Source organism: Haliaeetus albicilla, chromosome 1 (genome assembly GCF_947461875.1).
Source record: "Haliaeetus albicilla chromosome 1, bHalAlb1.1, whole genome shotgun sequence".
In the NCBI taxonomy this organism is placed as follows: domain Eukaryota; kingdom Metazoa; phylum Chordata; class Aves; order Accipitriformes; family Accipitridae; genus Haliaeetus; species Haliaeetus albicilla.
Genome location: NC_091483.1, coordinates 45,348,213 through 45,358,310, shown reverse-complemented (window position 1 = coordinate 45,358,310; position 10,098 = coordinate 45,348,213). Strand labels below are relative to the sequence as shown.

Sequence of the window (10,098 nt, the reverse complement as noted above, 5' to 3'; positions counted from 1 at the left end):
CAAAGTTGCTGTTGGCAGTCCTAGAAAGGACCAAGCTTACATGCTAAGCATGTATTTAGCAAAATGCTGTAAAACACAATAGCCGTTTCCTTCAGGCACTCGCAGAAACTGACTCCAGAAGGTGTGCTGTTGGCAGTCCTAGAAAGGACCAAGCTTACATGCTAAGCATGTATTTAGCAAAATGCTGTAAAACACAATAGCCGTTTCCTTCAGGCACTCGCAGAAACTGACTCCAGAAGGTGTGTTTGAGTTCTACACAGATTAAACAACTATCACAGTACCTCAAAAAAACACAGTAAGACTATCTTCTGGTTTAAAAACGTTTATTTAAAAGAAAAGGAGATCTATACCCAGATGGCCAGGAGAAAGAAAAAGAAAAAACCCTCCTCAGTTTCCCCCCCAAAACCATTACTCTGCAATTTACCTTTCCTTAAGTTTCAGCTTCAATGTTTTATTAAAAAAAAAACAAACCCTGAACTTTCATTTCCTTTTCCTATGCTGTTAGACCTGAGGAAATTAAGTACCTTTCACTGAAGGGTTGCATGGGATGTGAGAAGAAACTGCAATAAAATTTATTCACAATATACAAGTATAAAAATATCTTGCTTAGGATTCAGAATTATAATTTAATAACTTTTTGTTGTTTCATAGGTATCTGGGAAAGGTACAGACACATGTCCTGATCCTGTTACAAGAGGTAGAATACCAGCGTTTGGTACAACATTCCAGGAGAGAGTCAAAGTGACGTTCCTGTTTCCCCTGCAAAAACAACAAAGACTATCAGCACAAACACTCAAGTTAACCAATATAATTCATAGCTTCTAATAGTAAATAAATTAGAATGCAAATTGTTTTCCTGATCCAGAAATTATGGGCCTCTCGATTTTTAGTTACTTCATGAAGTATTACCTATTTTCCAGATAAGACTTTTTTTTTTTCCCCCCACTGTTACTTAACTCCTTTGGAGTTGAGTGCATCACAGAACCAATTCTACACAGACAAGAATATTGGAAGCAGAAACCCAGAAGCCTACTGCTCATATTAGCAGTGCATCTTCTAGTCTAAAGAAGAAACAGGGTTATCTTCTACCCCAAGGTCATCTTCTAACAATCAAACTACAAAGATGCAATAGACTGACAGAATATCAGATAGAACATAGGTACCTTATGACAGCAATAAAAACACATATAAAATGCAAAGTATGCAAGTAAATGAAGACACCATGAATAATAATAATTAAAAAAGGATTTACTTACTTGAGACCATTTCCATCATCAAAAAAAAAGTACTTTGACTTCATGTCTTTTAAGAACAACCTTGGGTTATCTCCTCTCAACATGATCTTGTCCCAAAGAACCACCTGGTTTAGAGCCTAAAATTACAATTGTAATTAAGTCAGCAAGGTACCTTACAAGATCATATTCAGTCACTGGAATTTCACAGCATTGTTCATCTAAGAACCCTGAAGCTGAAGTACATGTTTGCAATCCATAACTAATTTAACAAAATAATGCTTTACAGGGAGGGAAACTAGTACTACTACACACTGAAGTGTGGCACAGAATAAATGAAAACAAAGAACAGCTCAATAAAACACGAGAAAGCATTTTAAAAATTCCTAAGTTTTCAAAGACTTATAAAGTATGATGGGTTCTCCTTTTGAATTGCAAAGGTAAGTCACTTTTAAAGCAGTATTTAGACTTTGTTTCAAATACAGGACTTAAGTTGAGCTACCATGACACTGCCCAGGCATTCAACATTTTTCCAACTTTAATGGAAAAAATCTCTACTTGAATTGCAAGCATAACACCAAGAATTTTATGAACAATTCAAAAGCCAGATCCCATATTCTTAACAATTTGAAACTTTACACTGTTCTTTTAAGTAGTTAGGTGCTGAACAGTCTTTTTAGTACCTTATAGAACAATTTAGAAAAAATATTTCTTGATATTTGTAAGAACTAGTGATTTATGTGGAAAAAAAAAAATCTAGAAGATGAAACACGACAATGAAGTCCCAGACCCTAATAAAGAACCCTAAAAAATATTTTAGTACAAGCACAATATCCACCAGCATGTACAAAATAACTTAAGATACTTAAAAAAAATAAAATCAGGAGATAGTTTTGTGTAGCTAGTTAAGAAAAAACACCCAAGCCTTCACTATATCTTTGCAATGGGATCACAGTAGCTTGAACTTGAATTCAGTAGTACCATGGCAGTGTGGTGTTTCATAAAAATAATTTATTTCCATAGGTGGTTCCACATAGCTCCTATCAGATCAGTGAAAGAAGCCTTCAGCTATCCAAAGTGACCTATCAGTCAATTTAAAGGATGCAGCAAGGCCAATTATTTTGAGAAGTATGACAACATAAATGTATTATGAGGTTACAGTAACTGGTACAGGCAAACACTTCTGCGATCTATGAACAAAGGACCCACCACACCTGGCTGGACCAAAAGCCACTATATCTTGTTTCTAACAGCAGTCAACTGCAGAACTTCAGGGAAAAGTAAAACAGACAGGGCAAGTAAGTGAAAAAACTCATTTATAGTCCACTATTGTAAGTGAACAAGACATGTTACTTTTCTCTGACTCTGCTGGGAATGTACCAAGTTAGGTTTCATGAGGGTGAACTTCCTACCCTGCGGTTAAACCGTCAAGAAAATAACAATCATGAAGGCCAGTAAAAACAGTCCAAGCTAGTAGGAAATGCTGGTGCCTTAACTCTTCCCAGCAGAACTTCAGAATGTTAAAAATAGCTGCAGTACAAAATGGGTAATTGCTTCAACTTTCTTTTTGATACTTACATTGTTTTTTGTTGAATATTCTGCAGACAAATATAGAAACAATTGTTTAACATTCCAGTCAAATATACTCTGCAGATGTATGCAAGTTAAGAAAAATACCATATTGTACTTACATAACCTTGTTTTATTTTTACTAGATCTTAGTTCTTACCTTTCAACATATCTCATTTTATTTATAAATCAGAGCACTTCCAGGAGTTCTAACATATTTTAATCATATTTAAGCAACAGGTTTTGGGTTTGTTTTTTTACTATTTATGAAATCTAACAGCTATTTCCTCCAATGATTTAAGAGTTCTATATGTGACACTGCAAGCTAGTAACCATAATCCACTGCTAGACGATCTATTATAAAATTTTACACATAAAAGGCAAGATAGAATTCTTCAGTAAACATCTTTAAAGTGATTATTTATACTACCAAAGAACCCTGGTACTCAACTGTGGATCGAGATACAATAGCATTAAACAATATATAAATACAAAATTGCCTGAGTGTGGAGAGTTCAAAGAGCCTGTAACACGCACATTAGAGAGGTTAGTAGATGGGAGGTATTTCACATTGGAAGGGACACCAGGCATTAGCAAATTTAATTACCTACTTACTGCAAAGAAAGTCAGCCTCTTAGACTGGAACAAAACTCTGCTCAGATTTTTGATCAACAGTAAAGAACTGATGACTGCCATTTGAGACTGTCAGTATAACAAAGCTAATATTCTAAACACTTGTCTATTTATTTAGCAATAAAATGCACTGTGTGTGACTGCTAAGGAAAAGACCTTTTAACTCACAATAAAGATTAGCTGTATCCTTCTATTTCCTAGTCCTCTTTTATATTCTATTTGCCACTATCTCAAAGAATAAATTAAACAGATTCCCTAACCAGCCTCAAAATCTGTTCTATCTTGTTCCACTCATCCCAAGACTGAATCATGTTTTTAAGCCGCTAATTCAAAAAGCGAGTAAGGAGAGAATTAAATAATCAACTGCTGTTGCTGCAAGAATAGCCGGAGCTATTTTACTTGAACATTTTTCATCATCTAAATCAAAACAACAAACCAGATTCTGAAGACCTCCTTTGCAGGATTTCTTAACACTTGTTACAAGTTAGCCACGAATTAAGTATGCTAAAAAGTTTGGGAAAACTGTCTCCTCCCCTTTCCTTTCCCTAGTTTCTTCTTCTGTAATTTTATTTCATTCCTCCTAGGACTAAAAACTTGTTTGCATTAATTAAGAAAGCCCATGTACCAGTATCTCTTTACAGATTTTGTCCAAAAAAACCTACCAGGAAGTTGTATTTTACTACTCTACACACTGAAAGGTTTATTTATGCCAGGCATGAAAGATTAAGTCAGAGTTTTTATAAAAAAAATTTTAAAACTACTGCTACTATTAAAAGTCATTAAACCATGGAATCTTTATGTCCACACACTGCAGACTAATCCTTGTATAAGAACATTTCTTTTGGAGAATCTGTCCTGCCTTGGTCTGCCTCCCGCTATATAACACTGCACACAGTTCAATTAATCTACTTTAGAATTTTAGTCTCTGGTGTGAATATGTATAAGCATTTCAGAGGTAAAACTCAGACCTAGAAGTTCACCTCTCCTGCTTCCAGCTGATAAAAAAAAAAAATCCCTCTTATTCCTGTGCAACACACACCTGTAAAAATCTGATTAACTTGTTTATCCAGTGTTCACATGCATTCAAGATCTGTATTTTGTTTGGTTTGCTTACACAATGTAGTATTCTCGAAAACAGGGAAACCGAAACAGAGGTAATCAATGTCTTGCCTAACACAGTGACAAAGAAACAGCAGACAGGGAAAAATCCCAGGAATCTCAGCCCAGCTGCAAAGGCTGCAAAGCAAGGCTTAGTGTAATCACCTGAGGTAAAGCATGCCACCTCCTATTTGATACTGACTTCTGCAGAAAAACACAGAAATTTTTTTTTGTCAAAACCCTAAATCCTAAGAATGATTCCCTTCTACTGTCAAAAAACCTACCAAAACCAAACAAAACCACCCATACACAACCCTCTTTCCCCAGTAAAAACCAGACTAAGAGGGAAGCAGAGAAATACAAAAGTTGCAAAAAGCTAACAGCAACAAGAAAGATGCCAAAAAGTAACATGATAAATTTGTAGTACCTCATATGCTTCCCAACGAGTTTCATACTATTCAATGTTAAAAGATTTGACAGTTTAACATCTAAGCAAGTAAAGGATTACAATGCCTTTTAATTTTTAAAGGAAGACAGGTACTTGTATGCAGCTATTACTTGGCCAGAACTTTGAAAGCCTCACAACAAAATGAGTTTGAAAGGTGCATCAGAGTTTCTAGATTCAGTATGACAGTCAAAATAGTACATTATATAAACCCTATAATTAATTCATACCTCAAACCACCAATACAAACTTCACTTGACAGTAATACTGTCCAGATGTTAAACGCACTTCCCACTATTAGATGCAGTGCACTTCACTATAGAGCCCAATTTTGAAAACAGGTATTAAAAAAAGAAAGAAAACAGCTTGCCCTGTGTCATCTCCTAGAGACATAACAGCTATTCCAAGTTCTATTTTACTGCTCTAGCTATGTAAATACTATTTTTCACTGCTTTAAATTTCTATTTGAAGTCAAATTGCTAGTTTTCCTCAAGTCCTGAGTATATGAAGACTATAAGGTAACAAAAATGGATGTCAAAACGTTCTTATTTCAAAATGTTCGCAAACCATTTCTCCCATTAAGGATATCTGCAGTAATGTCAAATGTGACGAATCCCAGATCACTTCTTTCTCTAGGTCCAGTGAAATCTTCTACATTTTTTCTAAGACAAAACAAAACACAAGATTATCTTTTCTCATTATTTCTCTTCCATGCATTACATATTTCCCTCCTCCATTTTCTTTACTTTCTTTTAAATATTTTTGGCTAAAATATAATCAACATTACAAAATAAAACCTACCTTCCAGAAATTATGGAACCCCACTTTTGAATGATAGGCCTTGCCACCACAGTAGTCTTAAATTATAGAAATAGCCTGTAGACTTTACTGTTAACAAAAATCTGTGCCTAAACTGTACTACATTTCATTTCAGTAAAATATGTGTTAGCTATCCCCAAATATATAAAGCTAACTGTAACACCGGTGGCAGCATAGCTGTCTGCCAGCAACCATTTTCAGTATTATTTCTCAACTTTTCTTAAAAAAAAAAAGCCTCTAGTGCTCAGTCTCATACAAAACACTCCAACCATTAAAACAGAGTTCATATTTGTAGTTCACACAACTTACAAGATTTCTTGCTGGAATGTGTTTAAGAAGCAGTACAAAGAAAATGCTTATTTTCTTCTACATTATGGAAAATCGTATCATTTTGGAAGACTTTATTACAAATCCACATTTGGAGGAATATCTGACACTGCCACACTAAACCACATTAGAAAAAGAAACTGGAAAATAAGAGAGACATAGCAGATATTTTCATATGTATTCACAAAGCTTATCAATTTACCAAACTTACCCTCTACAAAGAGGAATACCATAAACAGGGTGGCAATCAGCTATGAACCTTAATTCCTCAGGTAACAAAAACACAGTTATGAACTCCTTAGTTACATTTATTCCAGTTTGAAAATTAGTCTATTAAAGTATCATTTCATTAAAACTAAGCTTAGTAATCTCAAAGAAAAAAAAATAATTTACTAGCAGAAAAACATTTTTGGAGACAGCAGTTAAGAAAAACACCACCAAAATTTCCCAATTTAAGCCTTGCTACGAATTTCCATCCCTTTGCAAAAAGCAACATCTTTTTAAGTAGTAAACCTTACCAAGCATTTGACTTCATTGCTGAATCACCGTCAATCTGGTGGAGTAATGGGCCTTAAGCCTGGGGTCTGCAGAACTTCTCAGAAGTTCAAGAAAAGCAACTAAGGTAAAACGCCTCTCATTAATACCAGATCTGTGCATCACAGAAGGAACTGGCATGGCACTATAAATTTCATCCAAATTAGGCATTAGTATGCTACTTCATGTATGTCAACCTCACTGGAAGACTCAAAAATATGCTTTTATGCTGGTTTTACGCAGTTTGCAATCCTCGATCTAGCATAAATACGGGGTTTATTCTCCTGAGATATTAAACCAATCCAAAGGGCGATGGCAGTTCCCACTCTTTATTGGCATTCATCTCCCCTTTCAAACCCTGCTGCCAGCCATCCACTCCTGCCACGTACCTTGGAGCAGTCCAAAGCTCCGTGAGCTGCTTTAGCTCGCTAACTTGGCCAAAACCAAACTGAAGAAACTCATTAGCTGAGTTAAAACAGCTCGGTACCCTGTGAGCCCCATTCGCCAGTGCAGCTCTGGCAAGAAAGCAGCAGCAAGGACCTCCGCTTTTGGGTGGCGGTAGCAGCTGCTGGTGAAACTACAGCCCTCCACATCACACACACTTAACTTGAGGGAAGTTTCCTGCGACAAAGTTTCCTTTTAAAAAAAATAAAAATAGTAGGAAAAAATGTAAAAAAAGGTTCCCCTGGCACAAGTTTGCACCGGCACATTGTGTCATGCGGGCAACATGCTTATGATGTGCGGTATTATGGGTCTGCAGCTGGTGCGTTGCACAGGATAAGCCATCCCAGTCAGCCTACTGTCACAGAGCTCGCAAAAACCAAAACGCGCCACCCGTGGAAAAATATGAGGGAACTACTAATCGGAAAAAAAAAAAAAAAGAAAGCAGGCGCTAGGGAGAGAAACCCTACATTCGCTTCGGTCCTTGCGCCCTCAGGACCGCCAAAAGCAGGTCGACCGCTCGAGTCCCCCCCGCAGGTCACCACCCCGCTACGGGGAGCGGGGCTGCTGCGGGCAGGCAAGCCCGCCGGAACGCGAGGGCCCTCCCCGGCACCTCCGGCAGCGAAACGCCCAAGGCGGGCGGCGCCGCCCCAGCTCCCGCCCGGCCCCGGAGCGCCGTCGTGGGGCTCCCTCATTGGCCCGGGCGGGGAGCGAGGCGGCGGGCAGGAAGCGGGGACCTCCGCGGCCCCCGCCGGGGCGGCAGCGGCGAGGAGCCCCGGCCGCCGCTCGCGTCTGCGCCGTCCCGCTGCCGGGCGCTGGCGTCCCCTCCGGCGCCCCGGCCGTCACCCGCCCCGCAGCGGCTCCTCGGCGGGCAGCCGGGGACGAGCCGCAGCTCCCAGGCAGACCCTGCCCGGCCCGGCCCTCCTCCGCCGCTCCCTTCCCTCTCCCGCCCGCACTCACAGCGTGACCCGGGACACGGCGATGCTGACGGGCACGCTCCGCTCCTTGAAGGCGGTGGTGATGAAGCAGCCGAAGGTGAGCGCCGCCATCACGCTCAAAGAGAAGGCGAAGAGCGAGTTGGCCCGCGACAGCACCGTGTTCATCTCCCCGCTCGGCCCGCCCGCCGCGCCGCGCAGGCTCCCAGGCTCCAGCCGCTGCTCGGGGGGGCGGCTCCAGCGGGCCCGGCGGCGCTGGGAGGCGGCAGGAAGCGGGCGGTGGCGCCTCGGCTGGGGCCGCGGAGGAAGGGGGGGGGCCTCGCCGACGAGCCCGCCCGCCAGGGGCGGGGCCATGCGCCTCCCGCACCGCGCCTGCGCCCGCTTCCGCCAGCCGTCCGGCCGCTCCGAGCCGTCGCCGCCGGTCCTGACATGGCGGTGCGGCCCGTCGCCCGCTGCCCGCCTGCTCCCCCGCGGTTCCTCCTTCGTCCCCCCGCCTCCCCCCGCGCCTGGTCCTGCCGGCTAGCCGGCAATTTTGCGCCGCGATGCCTTTTGAGACCCGCGCCCTCTGAGGCACCGCTCAAACTTGGGAGTTTGGGGGAGGAAGTGCGTTGTGGCCTGTGGCTGTGGCGTGTCAGAGGTGACTGACTTTCATGAAAGAGCCTGTACGGTGTTTCTGCGCCGGCCTGGGTTATAGAGGGAGAAAAAAGGAAAAAAAAAACCCAAAACATACACCTGAAGATGAGACGTGGCCGGTTGGTCGTGGCCTGTTTAGCTGCGGGTGGTTTATTTTCCTTTTGCGAGCCGTCCTCGCAGCGGTTTGTCCGTCTGCTGCGTGGCTGTGGGATGACGGCCCGTGGTCGCTCACAGCCCCGGCCCGAGGCATGTCTGTATCCCCCGGGGGGTCCGCGACAGAGGGCTTCTGGGGGTTGCCATATTCTTGTCCTGGTTCCTTCACGCCTTCGGGGAAAAAAAGGGTTGTTCCGTGTTGGGGCGTTTTTGGTGACTTAGTTGTTTGACGCCTGCTATGTTCTAAAGGCACTCGTTTTCAGAAGGAAGTTGGTGTTTGTGGCTTTGGCGGATTTTTGCATTTATATAATAAAAGGTAAATAACGTTTGAGCCGAAGGCTTGTTTTTTCACTTGATGTCTGTGTCTTGCTTTCACTGGTATTGTGCCTTGCCATTCACTGCCTTGTTTCCTATGGGATGTTCCTATTCAGTTCCACTTTGTTACGTACAGACTCGGTATGTAAACCATCTTGTATAGAAACGTCATTTAGTAGCTGGACATGTCACTGGAATCCTTTAACAGATGGCTCGGTGATCCCACCCCGCTCGCAGGGTGAGGCAGTCTTTTACCTTACTACCGCGAGTTGGTTGAAAATTCACTTCAGAGCAGTACTAGCAAAGCTTAGCTTATGTAGCGAGGTGGTTTCTAACTCCCTGTCCTAGGCCCCTACTTGGCGCCCATTCCTGCTCCCTGTACCTGCAACATTATGAGTCTGAGAAGTGGGGGGAGAGAGAGCCCGTACAGTGGGGTTTTCTCCACATTTCACTGTGTTGAGTACACCAGGCCTGATTAAGACAGATTTCTCGAGTGGACAACAGGTGTCAGCAGTGGTTCAGTTATATTTAACTTCCTCTTCCCAGCCCAAAGATTCCAGTGCTGTAAATACAGGGAGTAGGAACAGGAGCTCAGATGCAGGGATCTAAAAAGGTGGAGGCCTGCCTCATGGTGACTGAAGGGATAGGGAGAAGGAGGTGTGGACTGTCAGGCCATTCTGAAATACGTATGTTCTGTAATGATGGTGCTGTTTCCTTTCCTCCACTGTTACTGAGCGTTAGGTCTGTGATTCGGGGAAGAAAAATCTTTGCAGATAAAGGTAGGGAATAGAAGAGGAAAAAAATCATACTAATGCTCTGTGTTTCCACCCAGCTTAAGTATCTGTAGTACATCTGTTTAGCACTATTATTAAAGGTAGGATGTGAAGGTACCTATGGGGGCATTCCTTGCAGTTGGGAACCTCTGTTCCAGTATGCTGTTGGTTTTTTGTGTGTCTGTACATTT

General features: G+C 42.2%; 1 protein-coding gene and 1 long non-coding RNA gene across 2 annotated transcripts; both read right to left on the bottom strand.

Annotated features, from left to right (window-relative positions):
* Window positions 1-306: 306 nt before the first annotated feature.
* On the bottom strand, window positions 307-8,340 carry SPCS3 (signal peptidase complex subunit 3). The gene is made up of 5 exons (XM_069787430.1): window positions 8,059-8,340; window positions 5,566-5,639; window positions 2,811-2,887; window positions 1,257-1,372; window positions 307-759 (listed from the first exon to the last, which is right to left on the bottom strand). Exons 1-5 carry the CDS (start codon window positions 8,199-8,201, stop codon window positions 627-629), a joined length of 543 nt encoding a protein of 180 aa, XP_069643531.1. The 5' UTR covers window positions 8,202-8,340; the 3' UTR covers window positions 307-626.
* LOC138686105 (uncharacterized) lies at window positions 5,779-6,635 on the bottom strand. Its single transcript, XR_011325436.1, has 2 exons — window positions 6,419-6,635; window positions 5,779-6,382 (listed from the first exon to the last, which is right to left on the bottom strand). It is a non-coding gene; the product is annotated as an uncharacterized lncRNA (long non-coding RNA).
* Window positions 8,341-10,098: the final 1,758 nt, after the last annotated feature.

Excerpts from the sequence above, each read along its gene's own strand:
- SPCS3 (XM_069787430.1), bottom strand. The coding sequence starts at position 8,201 with ATGAACACGGTGCTGTCGCGGGCCAACTCGCTCTTCGCCTTCTCTTTG. Across the intron at positions 2,888-5,565 it reads CACATTTGACATTACTGCAG|ATCTGCAGAGTATATTTGAC; the intron begins ATATCCTTAATG and ends TAACTTGCATAC. Across the intron at positions 1,373-2,810 it reads AATATTCAACAAAAAACAAT|GCTCTAAACCAGGTGGTTCT; the intron begins GTAAGTATCAAA and ends TTGTAATTTTAG.